General features: G+C 42.3%; 1 protein-coding gene across 5 annotated transcripts in view; it reads right to left on the bottom strand.

Annotated features, from left to right (window-relative positions):
- The window catches only part of NTRK2 (neurotrophic receptor tyrosine kinase 2), a 590,175-nt gene that overhangs the window by 550,851 nt on the left and 20,507 nt on the right, over nt 1–18,817 (bottom strand). For all 5 annotated transcript variants that reach the window (XM_078675804.1, XM_078675807.1, XM_078675806.1 and 2 more), the window contains 2 exons: nt 9,402–9,476; nt 9,140–9,211 (listed from right to left, as the gene is read on the bottom strand). In XM_078675804.1, the coding sequence (XP_078531930.1) occupies nt 9,140–9,211; nt 9,402–9,476 (147 nt within the window). The remainder of the gene's footprint in view (nt 1–9,139; nt 9,212–9,401; nt 9,477–18,817) is intronic.

Genomic DNA, 18,817 nt, shown 5'->3' on the forward strand with positions numbered 1-18,817 from the left:
TGGGCCAAAATCTGGCTGTCTGACGACCTAAAGTTTGCAAGGAAAATTATCGAGGATTGTATGACCCTCGATAACGCCTTTACTATTCCATAGCTTCGATTTGTTAAAGAAAAATTTCATGAAATTGGTCTGGGGCACTATAACCTGGCCAGTATCCACAAAAACATGACATTAATCATAAAAGAGGCATATTTTGCCGTTTTGACCAATCGTCGCCAGCAACGAGGATTGCAATATTATTCTGATTGGTCCCCTTTACGACAAGAATTTTACCTATCTTTTACTATGAATGTACAGTTCCGATTTTATATGACCAGGTTTCGACTTTGCACTTTCTTGTGGTCTTCCCTAAACAGGCTGGCTGGTGTGAGAATCTCATTCCCTGCCCCTGCAATAATTTAGCCCAACAAAGCACCATGCACTTTATGTTGTTTTGCACACTCTATAAAGAACCGAGGACACGGTTCCTCATTCCTATCCTGAAAGAAATTCGCACTTGCACCTATCAAGAGGGTTTTAATTTCTTATGTTCTTTATCTACTGCTGCTATTTGTACTGCTGTTTTAAATTGTATCCAAATTTCATTTTTTATAAGAAAACGGTATGAATTGTAAATGACAATGATGTTTCTTAAATTTAAGATGTTTTTTAAGAAATAATGTTTTATTTTTAAGTGCTGAGCTATAGGGATAAGAGCTATATTATTGTATAAATTGGACACATCAATTTTTAAGTATTATTTTGGTATGTAAAAGTTTTATGGTCCAATCTGCACCAAATAAAGTTATTTTTGACTTTGACTACAAAGCAATATTCCTTACCATATATGGTACGCCAGAAACTTTTATAACCCATCATGTTTTGTATAAAAGAAGGACACAGACCAACAGTCCTCAGACCTTGTCCCTGTAACTGTTCTCACTGCCGTAATGTTTCATTAAACAAACTTTTCCTGTTTTGCCAAACGCCTCTTATCTTCTGTTTTTTTAAGAGATTTGAAACTCAAGTAACAAACCAATTAACGTTAAAAGGAGGGGTCCCAAAATGGGTTTCTCCACTAGTGCATTTTCCATACACTATTGTATTTGATATAGATTGAAAATGGTTGAAAGTATTTACATAAAATTTGGCAGGATTATACATTATGGTACACATATGATGCTTCTGGGTGCTCTAGGTAAATAGGGTAAGTATTTTTTAAGTTCTAAGGCCTTTAAACTTAGTGATATCAGTCGGCTCAATTTGCTGTTTAGCGTTGCTCTGCACACCATAATCTACATTGCTGCTAAATTTCACATACATCTGTACTCCATGCCACTGTATGCCACTCCACTATATGCTATTCCACTCTACATCTCTTCATTCTACGTCACTCCACTCTACGCCACTCCAGCCTACATCATTCCACTATACGCCACTCCACTGGGCGTTACTGCACTATACGCTATTCCACTCTATGCCATTCCACTGTACTCCACTCTACACTCTACACTGTTACACAGTATGCCACTCTACTCTACAGCACTATAAATTACGCCACTCTACTCTACACCACTCCAGTGTATGGCACTCCACTCTATGACACTTCATTCTATGCTATTCCATTGGATGCCACTCCAATGTATGCCACTCTACTGCATGCTATTAAACTCCACCCCACTCCACTGTACGCCATTCCAGTCTACCACACTCCACACTGTACAGTATTCCATTATATACAACTCTACTTTTCGGAAATCCACTCTACACCCCTACAATGAATGCCACTCCACTGTAAGTCGCTCCACTGTATGACTTTCTCCTCCACTCTATATCACTCCCCTCTATAAAAGTCTACCAGATTTAATGGCATTCTACAACCTTCTAATCCACTATATCACCATATACGCCAAGGTCTAATTCTATACTCCACTCTATACCCGTGAACTCCATTGTACATATCTTTCTTCCACTACTCGACACTTTTCTATACAACACAGTGCTCCACTCTACTGTATAAGACCCCACTCCAATTTATAACAGACTACCACCTATGCTACACCACTCCACTCCACTCCATGCTACTCTATGACACACCAATACACTCTAATGTACTTTACTCCACACTATGTTTCGCCACTCCACTCAAATCCACTGCACAATACTTTACCTCACTCTGCGCTATTATACAACGATCCACTCTATTCAGCTCCACTGTTTGACACACTAGTGTCCTCTATGCAACTCCACACTACAACCCTCTGTGGCACTGTATACACCTGTCTATACCCCTACACTCCCCTGTACAACACTGTACTATATTGTATGCCACGGTGCGCAAGTCTACTCCACTCAATGCCACTCTATGCCATTGTACTATATAACACTGTAAGCCAATCCACTCAAATACACTCTACAACACTATGCTCTACTGTACACCACCACACTCAACTAGACGGTATGCCACTCTACTCTGCTGTAGTCTACATCACTTTCAAATACTATACGACACACCACAACACTCTACAATACAACACGGTACTCCAATTTATCACACTTTTCTTGACAGAATGCTACACCATACCACTCTACTACACTCCATGACACTATAACCTATGACACACCACCCCACTCCAACAATTCACTCCACTTTACACTATCCCACTCAGTGTACTCCACTTCACTATACTACACTCTACTACACTATATCCCACTCTAAGCCAATGTACCATACTCCGCTCAACGCCGCTCCACTGTCCGACACTCTACTCCACTGTATGCAACTCCACTCCATAACACTGTACTACACTCTATGACACTCCACTCCCCTCTATGCCTCTGTACTAGACTGTATGACACTCAATGACATGCCACTCAACTTCTCTCTACGAGACGCCATTCCACTACATGACACAGCACTTCATAACACTCTCCTCCACAATACTCTACGACACTCCACTTGACGATACTCCACTCTACGGCAATCCACTTCACTCTACTCCACTCTAAAATACTCTACTCTATTCTATGACAGTCTACAACACCCTACTCTACTGTTCAACATGCCAGTCCACTGTACAACTCACTATATATGACACCATGCCACTACACTATATAACACTGTACTACACTGGATGCTACTCCACTACACTCTACTCCACCCCACCTGACTCTATTCCAATCTACAATACCCCACTTTATGACAATAGACCTTACAACACTCTCCTCCACTGTACGACACTCAACATAACAACCCTCCACTCGCGACACTGGACTCTACAATTTGAAACATTTTTTTTCAAAAGTTTAAACGAAAAAAATTGACATTTTATGAAAAAAACAAATGTTAAAGCTTAGTTACAGGTAGGAAAACTGTTTTCCCTATACAAACCAAGTTTAAACTACACAAACTTTTAACATTTTTATGTTATAGTTATAACTTTCATTTACAACTTAGCCACCCCCTTCAAATTATTATAACTAGCACACCTCTTAGACACTCTCTTCAGCTCGTAAACACTCTATCATGCTCTGTGTTGTGACAAATGCTGCCATTTGAGAAGCTATAAGAGTTGTTATGAATAGTATGATTTCCCATGCTATAAGTGATGGAATGTAGTACGCAAGAGTATAACAAGTGCAAGGAAAAAGCATATGTTTAAGTGATGTAGTGAGTGAGGTGACAAGACGGTGTTCGGAGATGGGTGACTCATAGTATTTTGAAGGAGGTTCATAAATTATAAATTGAAGTTATAAATATAACTTCATAATTTTTAATGTTTGTATATTTTAAGTTGGGATTGTATAGTAAAAATACATAAAGTATTTCTAATTATACATTATCCTTAACCTTAGTGTTGTTGCTTGTATGTTAAAGGTTTTTACATTTTAATAAAAATGTGTTTCAAATCACAGTGTGGAGTGTTATTCATTGGAGTGTTGTAAAATGGAGTGAAGTGCAATACAGTGAAGGAGAGTGTTGTAGAGTCTAGTGTCGTACAGTGGAGTACTGTAGAGTGGAATAGAGTGGAGTGACATAGCTTACAGTGGGTACAGTGTTATACAGTGGAGTGGTATGGTGTGTCGTATCATGGAGTAGAGTATCGTAGAGTAGAACAGTGTGTTGTACAGTGTAGAACAGTAGAGCTGAGTGTCGTGCAGTAGAGTGTTGTCGACTGGAGTGTCCACCAAAACCTGTCAACATTGCAGCCTCACCACCACCGAAATATGCAGGTGTACTTTGTCTGCATTCAGCAAAATTATTCAGTGTTCCACTACAAATCATGCAGCAAGGACAAGCACCCACACACCAAACGTTGTGTGCAGTTAGTTTATTCACAAATTACAAATAACAATGCGAAGACGATGCATTTCGACTGTGCTTGCAGCATTGTTCATGTAGGTTGGCTTATCTTAACATGCACCTATAAAAGGCTTTCCTCTGCATCAGATGACCGTGACATCCATCCACTTAGAATATTCATTGCAACATTCAAGTATATATTCTGGCCTTTCAGATTAGTATTGCTTACATATAAATTATTTTTATTCATGAATTGATATGTATTGCCATCAATCCATCAGCTTATACATACATTATTCAATTATACTATACTAAACCTAAATGATGACAGTACTGATTATTCTTACAGATTCATATTGCTCATGTTCAATTCAATTTCATCCGTCAGTTTTTAACATCCTTGTAACACCAAATAAAATCTGTCTTTTTCAAATCATTAGACAATTAGAGAGAGTGCTGTTGGTTACAATCAAACCAAATTCATCAAGTTGTGGTAAAACAAGGACATCTAGCCCAAGTGGGTATGCAACACAATGGTGCCATCTAAAGCTTTTGCAGTATATATATCCAGTGCGGCCGATGTGGGCATACCATGAATCATGGTGCCTCTTTTTTAGTGATTATGTGTGTCGACAGAAAATATCAACCACTAGGATAGTGCAAAAAGTCTTGTTTTAGGAATCTCTGTATGGGGGAAGAGATATACCTGAAGAAACATACCCTTGGATGTCCCTGCCACAAATTGCAAAAGCATTCTACACCTGGGAGCCACCAGGCACGAATTATGGCTTTGTTGTCAATTGCTTAACTGACAAATTTCTATGGTTTGACGAGTTTGAAACTGTTTTTTTAAACAATAATGAATGGACAGTGAAATCTGATGGCTCAATAGTTTTCCTTCCATCAGAATGTGTAGTACATTTAACCTTGCCCTCTAGTTACTTTACACACCCCTAACTTTGACCACAAATATCTTGGTGGCAGCCACTCTCAGTTGGTGTAGTCATATGGACTTTGCCATTCAAGTCTGCTAATAAGAAGAGTCTCCGCTCTCTCGTAGTGCTGTCTTGTAGCATTTGTAGAACACTTACTACCCTATGCGGGGTGTTGAAGTGCATACCATCACAAATAGCATGCTACACCGTGTAGGGTATGTGGTTAGGAGGCTGGTGTTTTTATTTTGAGCCTCTATGGGAAGTGTTTTCTTGTTCTGCATGATGTGTGGTTATTGTGTTATGGGAAACAGTGCCTGGCGATGTAATGAGTGAGGGTATGTGAAAGATACACCCACAAATTAAAATTAAAATAAGGACTAACCAGCCTAGCTACAGGGGTAGTGGGATTCCTTGTGCCTGCACAGCAAAAAGTGGGGTAGTGAAATAAGGCCCAGTAATCCATACAGTAAAATGCGATAGGCAGAGGAACTGTCGAATGAGTAAAAGGATACCAAAAGGACAAGAATAGGAATTGATGATAAAAGCAGTAGCTTTTTAATTTTTGTTTTATAATGTCTGCTGATGAAAAGATACTCGCCATTAAGAAGCAAGGGTGTGGAAGAGCAATTAAGGTTTTCAACCAGAGCAGAAACTACACAAACTGACTCTACCTACATGTGTGTGGGTGTCTGTGTGTGAGAGGATGCATGTGTACATGTAGGTGTGTGTGTGCATGTGTGTGCATTTGTGTGTGCATGTGTGTGTCATATTATGGGCCTCTTTGGGCTACCTCTGGTATAATGCCAGTCCTGTAAATATGGTGGCAAACCTTGGCACATCTGGGCATCCATAACACACTGTGCAATTGATGCACTGTTATCTGTGTCGTGCCAAAGTTTGAGGACATAAGAGCAACAGGTACAAGAAAAGTGGGAATGGTGCTATCAGTAGACACAGAAGGGAGTATTGTGTCTCATCAAAGTATGCCTCATCCTTCACCAAATATGTAAAATGGCTCATTGTAAAGAGGAAGGTGTGTATTGTAAATGTATTACGAGAGTCAATAAAAGCAGATGGAACGGCCACACCTACCATTCAGGAACAAAACCACCAGATCTGCTTTGTGTGTCTCTTTTCTCTGCACAATGCCACACACCCCCATAAATCGATTCACAGTTATACCATGGATGATAAGGTGATACACTTTTTGATGGTCTGTACCTCTTCCAGGCAACTGTTGCAGGCTGTAGGACTTTGCTTTTCTTAAAATTCTTAGGATTGGGAGAACTCTAACCTTCACTCTTTCCAAATATATAACAGAGTAAATACAGCATTTGCAATGCAATAGGTCTTGCATAATTGAAAGTTTGAGCTGTTGGTGTTGCTAATAATAATGCAAAGCCAATAACTCAAACTTTCAGTAATGCGAGAGCTATTGCACTGCAAATGGTTTTTTCTATTCATTTATTTTTTAAGGAGTCACGACACCCACGCTTTAGCTTAAGATGTTTAAAGCTAAAGTGTGGGTGCCTTGATTGTAAGAAAAGTAAAGAAATTGAAAAAAAGATGTGTAGCTGCATTTTGTGTCTATTTATTCACTTTTGTTACAATGGCGGCACCCGTGCTTTAGCTTTAAACATCTTAAGCTAAAGTGCGGGTGCCGCGATTGCTTTAAAAGTAAAGAAATTGAAAAAAAAGTCATGCAGATGTATTTTTTCCCATTTCTTCATTTTGAATCAATTGGGGCACCAACACTTTAGCTTAAGATGAGTAAAGCCAAAGCGCTGGTGCCGCTATTGTTACAAAAGTAAACAAATGGAAAAGGAATACTGTACTTTTTTTCCTCTTTATTTACTTTTATTACAATGGTGGCACCCGCGCTTTAGCTTTAAACATCTTAAGCCAAAGTGCGGGTGCCGCGACTGCTTTACAAGTAAAGAAACAGGAAAAAGTATGGGAACGTATTTTTTTTTTCTTTTTCAAGTAATTGCGGCACTCTGTTTAGCTTAAGATGTTTAAAGCTGAAGCGCGGGTGCCACCACTATAGGAAAAGTAAAGAAATGGAAAAAAGGCATGTTACAGAGTTCATCAAGCAGCAAATAACAAAAGAAAGGCGCTGCCGCTATATTGCTGTTGCAGGCAGGAGTAAGTGATTTAACAAAATAGTGCTCCGAGGCTGTAACTAAAACATCTAGAGTAATAACACGTGCAACAGGGTCAGTCCTCATGGGAGGTTACAACAAGAGAAAAGGCGGTACTAAGGAGGGACTACTAGGCCTTTTCATCAATGAAAAGCCACAATGTACAAAGGACAGTAACAGGAGCAAATTAGAAAAGTGGGCAGAAAGTGGGTGGAGCTTCATGCCCATAACCTGAGTACTGCATGTCTGGGAGAGACAGAGCAAGCACTTTCTAGGCGAGACCTAATAACAGAACACTTCAGATAAGGGTTTAGTTATCTTTGTTTTAAATAATGGAAAGATCCAGTTAGCCCCTTGCCTTTGTAGGCCGAACACTGATGATTCTGCGCCCATTGTGTCTCCATTTGAATTTCCTCAGTATTATTTTTTCTCTAGCTGCTAAAGTCTGAATTTGTCTAGGTCTTTATGTTTTAGGTGTTCCTATATTTGCAATAGAGCACTGGTATTACTGTTTTGTTTTGAAGCACCTGGATTTTTTAGATATCTTCTAGATACCTACGTACATTTTATTCCAGTAATCGAGATGGCCCAGAATCATTGTATAATCTAGATTAATTGCAATGAGAGCATGGGCACAACTTTACTAAAGATGTGGACATTGCTTAATTTAAAATGGTTGTTGAGAGTGGGGCCCATCTGCACTCATTTTTGGGGACAGTCACTTATTTTCCTTCATCAGACTTTAACCCAGAGCAAGAGAGAGATAAGCAAAAAAGAAGGAAAGGAGGAAAGGAGGAAAAGAAAGCAGAAAGAAACAGTGACAAAATGAGGAAGGACGGGTGAAAAGAACATGTAGGAGAGACATAATGGGAAAGGGAGTTTCTGGAGGTGGATTAAAAAGGGATGAGGTGGAATCAAGATTATACAGTCTTGGTATTTGGCACCATGACTTTCAGGAGTGCCAAGCACAGGCTTCTGAGCAAAACCTTGGACTCTTGCAATTATTCTTTACAAGTTAAGCAATGGATGTGGAGGTAGTACTAACCAGCACTCAAAACTGCATTTATGAATACGGGTGAACCAATGGGCTGTTCGGGTTGGTTTCTGTTTTTCAAAGTTGATTATGATCTATGAACTGCCTGCATATATTTGAAGTCTGCATTGCTCGATAAAAATGGTCCACACCTTCAGTTATGAAGGTAAGGATGTGCATTAGGTAATCTCAAGGTATTGGGGTGAAAATGACATTGTTGAATTTCTTGAAGGCAGAACACAACCCATTCTAGAGCATTGTTTGAAATCCACACGTAAGCTTCAGGATATTTGATTAAGATATTATGATCCACTGTCCTATAGGGCACTGACGGGCCTTGGAATATCGAGGCTGCCAGGTGACCTTTTCTATCAAAGCCAGAAGTTCCTCGGCCAAAGTAGTGAAGTACCTGTATAATTACCTCTATGGGGTGGGTGGGTGGGTGGGTGGATGGATGGATGGATGGATGGATGGATGGATGGATGGATGGACGGACGGACGGACGGACAGACAGACAGACAGACAGATAGATAGATAGATAGATAGATAGATAGATAGATAGATAGATAGATAGATAGATAGATAGATAGATAGATAGATAGATAGATAGATAGATAGATAGATAGATAGATAGATAGATAGATAGATAGATAGATAGATAGATAGATAGATAGATAGATAGATAGATAGATAGATAGATAGATAGATAGATAGATAGATAGATAGATAGAAAAATCGTTTGACTCACATGTAATGCAGTTTGGGAGATTTCTGGAATGCTCCACGAGATACAAACTTCAGACCTGAGTCCACCACCGTTCTGGAAAAAAAGACAAACATTTCCACTTATCACTGAGCTGTACAGTGCAAGAGAACAGCAAGACTTAACAAAAAAGAACACATTCTAATGTCCCTGCACATGTCCGCCCTCCTTCAGTGGCCAGCAAACATACGCTACATACGCTACATACAATATACTAGACAAACTTCGCATTTTTAAATCTACTCACAAGTTTTTCAGTGAGGTGTAATATCCAACGTCATTATCATTAATACTGGCCAATCGCCGCTGGTTTGCAATGTATCTAAAATAAAGGAGACAAAAAAACAAGATGATGACAGTCTCTACAAATTTTTGCTCCAAAGCTAATAAAAACACAATTAAAAACACAATAACTATGTATTCTATACTATTGCTTCCAAGGGCAATATCTCAGTTAACAATAGATGCCTAATGAATTGAACAAAATTTGGCTATGAAAATTTACCGAGGGGAATTTATATCCAGCGGAAGGACAAATCACTAGCCCTGTTCAAGAAAATGGAATGCCGAGGTGAACTTCTGCAAATTCATTTACTCATTGGGCTATTTTATACATATGGTTTTCACGGAACCATGTTTTTCTTACGTGCTATGGTGATATAAGAGGAGAACAATAACAACATTAATTGTGCAACCCAGAAGATTGTGTTCATAAATATTAACAAATATGGTACCTTGAATGCACTTTTATTTCCAGTAAAATAAGGAATAGCCTTTGTTAAGTTCAAAATCAAGACAAACTAATGACAAAATGAAGAGGGCCAGTTTACTATGGGTTTGCACCGGGGCAATGTCACGCAAAGTCATGCAAAACAGCACAAACTCTTGCAGGGAAATTTACTTTCCAGCTCAAAAGTTAGTTCGCTCTGAAAAGATGCCCTTTTTTCAGGGCAAATGTGCTACTTAGTGTCATTTTGCGTCAAGAGGGTGTTACTTGGGTGTATTTGAACGGATCAGCACAAGCCTCCATAGTTTTTCACACAAAGCCTTATCTGCTAAGAAATCTAGACTGGTATTTGCATTAAAAAAAAAATACCACCTTGAAGCAGGGACTAAGAAGGAGAAATCTGTTAATTTCTCCAAACATTCCTCACATTGCTTATGTGCTGCACTGTACAGCACACATACAGTGCGTGGAATGTTTAAGAATTTGTGTATGCCTACGACTTTGTACCGAAGGGCATGCTTCCTGTATAAATGCTTTGTTAGAGAGCAAGCACACACTGCAGCACCAGGGTGCAAAGCTGTGCATGACATTTAGAAGCCTGCTTTGCGCCAGCATAGGGGTAGAGAGCAGCGGCAGGTCATTTTTGCGTCTTATCTAATCAGAGCTGCGAGACGTATTGTTTACAATGCAGTAGGCTTAGAACCCGCCTACAGCACACCATTAGTTCTTTTCATTGTCACTCTCATTTGCAATCTTTCGATTGCTTAGCTCCCACAGGCTTCCATTCCTTTCTTGTGTTAGCTCCTCTCTGGAGCAAGGACCCAGTGCATGTGTTTTTTCTCGTTATTAAATATGGCTCTGCTCTGCCTTCTCCTCTTTGCGCAAAGCACTGAAGCAATTGTGATTGCTGCGCTAAACAATAATAAAAACTGCACCACATTGTGGAAGACAATGGAGAAGGCAGCAAAGAAAATGGAGTGGTTGAAAACTGAGCTGTTTTAGTATTTTGCACCAAACAGGATTACCCACCAAGTACTGTGGAAGGCTACAGGAAGGACAATAGCACAATAAAATATTTCAGCCCCTTCCCCCGCCCACTCCCACACTGAGCGTTCATGGAATGCTTCCTTGTATTTTTCACATACTTCTTATGTATAAATTGGTATGCAATGTCATACATATTATTAGAAAATAATTATACAACTGCCATTATCACACTTGTGCATTTATTATATATTCTGTGGGCCTGAGGGAGAAAGGACTGAATTTTATTATGGCGCTGTAAACATCTAAAGCCAAGAAAACATTTCAGACATTAATTACAGACATTTGTAAAACGGGCTCTATCGCGATACAAGGCCCGGCATCTGTGCCTGCTTTTTTACTTGCCTTTGAACCCTCTGCCCAGGTCAGCTGTTTCCTGTGCGGGGACAAAGAGTGCAAGTTCGTGTTTTCCCTGAATAAGGGATTTTATCAGATTTCTAGCCACAGACGTCTCGCGAGGGCTTCCGAGCCGATAACGGAACGCCTTCCTGTCAGGATGAAATATGGATTCCTATCCCGGCCTGCTCTGCTCGGCGCGCCTCTGTTCTGACGGCGCGCGCAGCCGAATCCCGGGGACCCCAGGCCTCGCCTTCGGATCACTCGTTCCAAAAGAGCGCCCCTCTACCCCCTCCTCACCGGCACTCCTCACGGGTCGGCCTGAGGACAGGCAGCGAGTGTGGGGGAACACTGCAAGTGTGTCCCTGGTTAAGGATTTGGGGGGATTTCTTGGGGTTGTAAATTATTTACACATGACAACCAGACTTACACAAATGGCTTTGCAAATGTGGCCCTATGTGTGCAACACACAACCAACATCGTAGGAGAAGGGGTTACATTCAAACTAGGAAGAAACAGCAGTTGAAAAGCTATAGAGCAATATTCTGATTATAATGTCATGTTTTTATGTAAGTCTGACTCGGTGGCGTGACGCAAAATGAGCCCCCCCTTTGCAAAATGTGATGTGGGGCACCCCATATCTTTCAGATATTTCTTGGCCTTGGGCTGGGGGAAGGGAAGGTACTTGAAGGATTGTGGGGACCTTGAGGATTGGGGCCCACTTGCCTTGCAGGGGTCTGTGTTAAACTCCTAGTCTGACTTAAAGGCACAAACGGCCTTCCGTCCCAGCCTACTCCCCACCCATGGCTTCCTACTCGCCTTTTCCTTCTGAAATATGGTCCTCGCCCTTTCCTGCTCTCATCTGTGCACCAGCATAAGTGCACCCTCATGCAAAGCTTAAATCATCCTCCTCACACTCTTACCTCATGGCACTCAAAGGCGCAACAGCTGTAAACCACTGATCAGAAATCGTCCAATAAGGTCGGAGGAGGATTAGCCATTGTCTTAAAAAAACTCTACCCGCGGCTCACGTCCTAAAAAAAAACATCGCGAAACTCGCCAAGCTAGGCAGAATGGGTGTGACATCACTGCGCATTACATCACAGGAAGTGACATAATGGTGCGTGACATTGCATGTGGCATCACAAGAAGTGGCATCAGATCTTAAGACCTCACATATTTTTAGCAGGTCTATCATGAGTATATTTGAGCACATTACCATATTTAGCAAATTAAATTTTGCAGTGGGGTTGTGCCAAAATATTGATGCAACCCTGACTCAGAATCTGGGCCTCAACTGATACATTTATTTTTTTCAACCCTGTGACAAAGAAATTGGCTACTCAACAAAAGGGCCTGGATCTAAATGATACACAAATAGCCTTTTATATTCTTGGTTCACTGGATATCAACTATACAACCTAAGTAGGCTATGTTTATACTATTTCAGTCATACCCCCATATGTGTATGTTTATTTGGATAAAACAATCAACCCCTTGCCATGTCCCAATATTCCCCAAAGATTAAGGATGACCAGGCGGACCGCCGGGAGTAGCGAAGCATCCGCGCCTGGTCCCGTCGGTGCAGCCGTTTAAAGTCATATGAGGTGAGGCCCTCCCAGGTGAACTGCTGGTAGGCGTCTATCTGGCAGCCATCCGGTCCAGTATAATTGAGGTGGAGATGTATCCCCGTGCCCTGATGAAATTGCTGCAAAATTGTAAGGCAATGAAACATGTCGACTGTTCAACTTAAAATGATCCAAACATGCCATTGTTTTAACTAGTTGTGAACATTGGACATATATTAAATACATATGATAGATGTTCACAATCTATTTTAATGGGGAGTTCAGTTGACTCTTTGTTACACATTACAGGGGAGGGATAGTAGTTAGAACCATCATTTTCAACACTTTTCTCATTGTTCACGTTTAGTTGAGTTAGGTCACTTATTTTTATCTTTTTGTCATCCTTAATTTGTTTGGGAATATTGTGACATGGCTGGGGTTGATTGTTTTATCCAAATAAACATACACGTGGGGGTATGACTGAAATAGTATAAGCATAGCCTACCAAGGAGGTATAGTTGATAGACAGTGAACCAAGAATATAAAAGGCTGTTTGTGTCTTATTCAGATACAGGCCCTTTTGTTGAGTAACTGTGTGAGTGGAGGGCGGCCTGGTCCTGTATCCCTCTTATGTTCCTTATTTAATGAGTTAAAAAGAAATTGGCAACAAAGGGAAAATGTGGAAGGAAAATTGTCCTGCCTAATTGGTTGAATTGTCTGTATTTTAATCTATTTTATGGGCTTAAGGCGCCTGCTTCAGAGATCTTTCTGTGCCAGCTAAATCTCAGGGAATAATAATAATGGTAAAAAAACTGGAAGATAACATATTTGCTGCAACGATCTGTGTTTTGCCTAGTCCTAGTTTTGAATCAAAGTAGCATAGAGGGTTAATATGTCTCCTTCAAAGTACATTATGAAACACACTTGACAGATTTTTATTTTATGTAAATGGGCAAGTGAGTTACTGCTTTTAAGAAAGAGATCTTATTGTTACTTGCAGTTCATAAACTGTAATTCTTCTAATACAGCACAGAGAGCTATGAAGGATATCCTACAACTTGTTACCCTCATTGTCTTATGTAACACATCCTGTATATTGATGTACACACATATGGGGCCTCATTTATATTTTGACGGACGGCAGTGCAGCAAGTCTTCTTGCTGTGCTTCCGTGCGTCAAAATAAAAGGGCAGGAATGCACTGTATCTTCAAGTTACGGCACATTCCAGTCCCCTACGCCAGCGCACAAACAGCAGCTGTGCGCCTGCGCAGACACCCTTACTTCATTTTGCATGTGTGCCTACGCTGCGGGGGATGATTGTTTATTTGAAGGAAGGGCCACCTTCCTGCTCAAAAACAATCAATAGCATAAAAGAGGGAAAAACGAGGACAAATAAAAGTATTGCTCCCTGTTGCATCACCTAATGCCTCCCCTGGGAGGCGTATGATTTAAATGCATTTCCATTTTTACAAAATGTTGTAAGTCTGGGAATGCGTCAAGTTGATTGGATGTTGCGTGGAAACACCCACAACAGCATCCATGGAACGCCCCTTTCACACACAGTTATGCATGAAAGGGAGACATATTTTGAAGGCCATGAAAAGTCACGCATGGTGACTTTCCGTGGTCTTGTAAATATGGGGTAACCCACTGCGCTGTGGTGCATCAATAAAAGTGACACACCGGCAGCGCAATGGGCTTGTAAATAAGCCACATGAATTTTTTGTCAATGTATAATCTGTACGTGGGATGTAAAGTGCTCTGACACCCTGCATTGGGATGAGTAGTGCTAAAGCACTCAAAAAGAATTAAAAACAAAGTAGTGATATTTAAACTGTTATTTGTGTAAATACAGGGTCAACACATCTGACATTCTTACAGTGTTTGCATATTTCTTATACACAGGGACTGATCAAAGTCAAAAGCATTTCTCTCTTAAAGAAAAGCATCTGTTACCACGCATACCAAAACTGCGCTTGGCTTAAAGCAGTCAATACCACGAATGTGTTTTTACCACGATTTCCATTACAATGCAAGTCATTACAATGACTTGCTTTAGGGATGCACTAGACTTTGGAATAGTTTAAATTACTATTCCAACTCCAGTCGGTGTATCAGTAGGGAAGGTGTTGTACTTACGAACCAAAACCAGTCCAACATTGCATTCCCTAAAGAAAGTGTTGGAATGACTTGCATTGTAATGGAACTCGTGATAATGTTGCAGTAGTGGTACTGACTGCGTTGTAAAGGCACTACAATGTAATGCCTGATTTCTAATAGTTGGTTCCCCTATTAAGTGAAGTTATAATATGTGAGCCTTTGTTTCCCCTTCATTGCATCTTGGTGTGAGGCTCCCCATAGCTCCAAGCCAGGATACGCCAACAAAAAGAGGCCTGATGGCCCCTTAAATTCTGCTCTGTTATGGGCGAATCTGTAATCTGATAAACCCTGTCCCCGCCTGCACTTTGCTGCTCTGAACAAAAGCAGTCAGCGTGCTGGTGCTGCTGAAAGTGCCCCGGTGTCAGAAAATTACACATAAGCGACGAGTTCAGCATACTTCTATGGGGCCCAATCTCTTGGCTGTAATGTTGGGATGCATTCTAGTAGTTGGGAGTGGGCGGAGCTAGGGGGCCAGAGGAAGGGGAGGAGCGGACACAGGAAAGGGGCAGTTAGAGTAGGGACAGAGACACAGAAGGAAGCAGTTAATAAAGCTCTTATGAAGATAACATATTTGTCTGTCATCTGTGAGTCACGACACGACAACTGGCGACGAGGATGGGATGGTGCAGTCAGCCACCCACAGAACCCTTAGAAGAAGCGTCTCTGTCCCCGGCAGCGCAAAGAAAGGAAAGACGCTGTCGAGCCACGTGTGGCTGAAGTGAGCCCGCCGCCCAGAACGAGGCCAGCGGCTGTTGCCCCTGCTCCGCGATCTGTCAGTCGCGTAGAGCCCCGAGGGAGAACGCGCCATTGAGCGCTGGGTGTTGTAAGGCGGTGTGCTGGTTTGCGCCAAAACCGCGGCTCACCCCAATGCGTGCGAGTCGGCACGCAGCTCATGAATAGAAGTCGGGTGCCCACCCCGACTCCGTTGACTGCTCCGGAGACCAGGGAGCGTCTGAGGTGCTGCCCGGGACTGGCGGAAACGTCCCAAAGAAGAGCGCTGGTACGCGCCAAAAGACGCACTCACCCCGATGCGTGCAAGTCGGCACGTGGGGAAAAGGAGAAGCAAAGTTGAAGGATTACCCCGATCCTACCTGGATGTCCCGGTGGTCAACAATCGTGTGAGGCGCTGAGGAAGCCTGGCGGTTCGAAAATCGGCTATCGGTGAGTGCCGAGTGGAGTTCTGTGAGCTTTTGCAGAGAGCCTGAATGAATGAGACCAAATCTCGTGGGGGACGAGATTTCGAGACTGGCGGCCATCTTAGAGTCAGGCAACCCAGGAGACATCCCCTGTGAGATGCCGGAGCGGCCATTTTGAAGTCAGTCAGTGCAAGGAAAAGCACCAAGCACAAATAAAAACAAGGGTGAATAAGGACAAACAAGCACGAGTACGAACAACAGTAAAGTAAACAAACACGAGCGACTGCAAGAGAGCAAAATCAACAAACCCGAGTAAATGCAAAAGGGAAAGAAGAAAACAAGCACAAGCTAAGGCAATAGATGAAACGAGTACACAAGCACAAGCAAATGCAATAGAACAAGCATAAGCACATGCTTCAAGTATAAACAAGCCCGAGCAAATGCAAGCCTCGACGTAAACAAGCACAAGCCCACACAAATCTCGAATGAAGCTAACACAAGCAAATACAGATCTTGAACGTAACAAACATGAGCAAAGGCAAGTACCGAAGTAAACTTCCAGCACCACGCAAAGATAAATGAGCCACAGTAGGAAGAACTAAGAAATCAAATGATCCAGAAGCATGAGTAAACGAACATCAAGGAAGCCTTCTCTCATCATTGAAACCACTGGATAACTTGTGCTAGGCCGAAAAGAAACGCAAGAACGAGATGTCAATGGCGTCACATATCATCGCGGAAGAGCCCCAAAGTACCTGCAGCTAGCAGGCCACCCTAACGAAAGTGGGAAGTTGCTGAGCCACGCATCACGTACGGAGCAGCTGAGTGGTGGCCATTTCGAAATCAGGAAATCCAACCCTAACTCATTGAAGCCTACCGAGACAGTCGTGCTAAGGGCAGACAGAATACAGTAGTCACCCAGAAGTGGCGAACCTTCCCAAAATCAAAGGAGACGACTAGGCACAGGATCTCGGCCGAAGGTGGTCAGCAAATAAGACGGGAAGCAAAGTGAACAATCCTGCGACGGTAGCAGACGAAAACTTTCCTCCCTCATGGCGGTGGTAAAAGCAACCCATCGGTCCAATCCCTGCATTGAAGTACAACCCCCAGTGACACAGACTGACAGTCAGAGTTTGGGTGCCAAGTGGAACCGGTGGCTGGAATCGCTGGACGATTTTCTTGACGCAATCGGTGAACGAAGAGATAGAAAATGTCTGATACTACTCCTCCAGCTAGTAGGTCATGAGGGCCGACGCTTAGTCAGAACATTTCCTGAAAAGGACACAGAGACCTATGAGAAACTCCAAAAGAAGCTACATGCCCATTTCCATGCACAGGCAGACGTGGATCATGCTCGCATCGCCTTCACCACAGCACGGCAGGAACCAGGAGAACCATTGCCAAAATTCATCGCCCGGTTGCAAAGCTTGGTACCATGCTGCTACTTCAATACATTTACAAATGAAGAAGCAGTTCGGCTCCGGATAATCGAAAGCTGTTCAAATGCAGACACGAAGCGCAAGATTCTTCAGGGGCAGTGGTCGCTAAAGAGAATCATCAGAGGGGCCGAGGTTGCAGTGCGGGTCAAAGTACGAGACATATCAAAAGACGTGCACTCGAATGCAAGACACAAAGATGTCTGGAAAGAGACATCCCTCATGTCTGGGGGAAAGGCCCAGGAAACAAACAAAACCAGAAAGAGGGAGGGTGAAGGCAGATCAGAGTCAAGACAAAACAAGGGATAAAGCGTCATGAAATACTCCGAGTCCACAACACAAAAGACCAGGATAAGTCAGGATTGCGATAGCGGCACTGATACAACCTTAAGGAGTTATTCAACCTCAAGGAGTTATTCAACCTCAAGGAGTCAGTCAACAGATGGTGCAAACGGTTCTGAAGCCGATGAAGTGTCAAGTGGGACAGATCACACCAATGGACCAGATGACAGTCTGCCCAACAAACGCGCAAGAAAGGCAAAATATAGAAGACTGAACCAATCAAGTCAACACTGGAAATCGGTACACGACCACACACAAGCACCTCACTGTTCGAGAGACGAGTCCGAGGAGACGTCAAACAGGAGAACACACTACACCGGTAACAGTACACCAAACAAGTGTGAAGAGGAAGTGAACTGCACAAGATGGACTGATTCACCCAGACAACGAAAGGGGGAAGACAAACGCGTTCATGACATCCAAAATAATGAAGAAATGGAGAGGAGGTCATTACCATCATGCGAGAGAGACAGAAATGAAATACCTTGGGATCAAACTCAAGACACAGGTACGTGGTTATCGAACAACCTCTCCAGTGAATTGACAACAAAGACACCTCGAGAAAGATACCCGGAGAAACACCTCAAAGACAACTCTGACGTGAAAAGCAACTCGTCACGGACTACCCAGTTCAGAAGTCCACCCATTAAGACATTCTCAAAGGAACGTTCTCAAAGGAAATTGACAGAGAACTCCTCTGATTCAGAAAGCATGTCGGTCCGATCCTTCGAGTCGACAGAGTCGTGGTCCCGACAACGGACATGGCGTCAATCACCCGAACACACCAGACAACCAAGGGACATTCTTCCCGTCCAGAGCAACACGTCTCACACCAATGTCCATGAACACTCAATCACTCCGCCAGACAACCTGTCATGTCAGTCACAGGTGTATCAAGGCATAAATACTACAC

This window comes from Lissotriton helveticus, chromosome 2_1, assembly GCF_964261635.1.
Source record: "Lissotriton helveticus chromosome 2_1, aLisHel1.1, whole genome shotgun sequence".
NCBI lineage: Eukaryota > Metazoa > Chordata > Amphibia > Caudata > Salamandridae > Lissotriton > Lissotriton helveticus.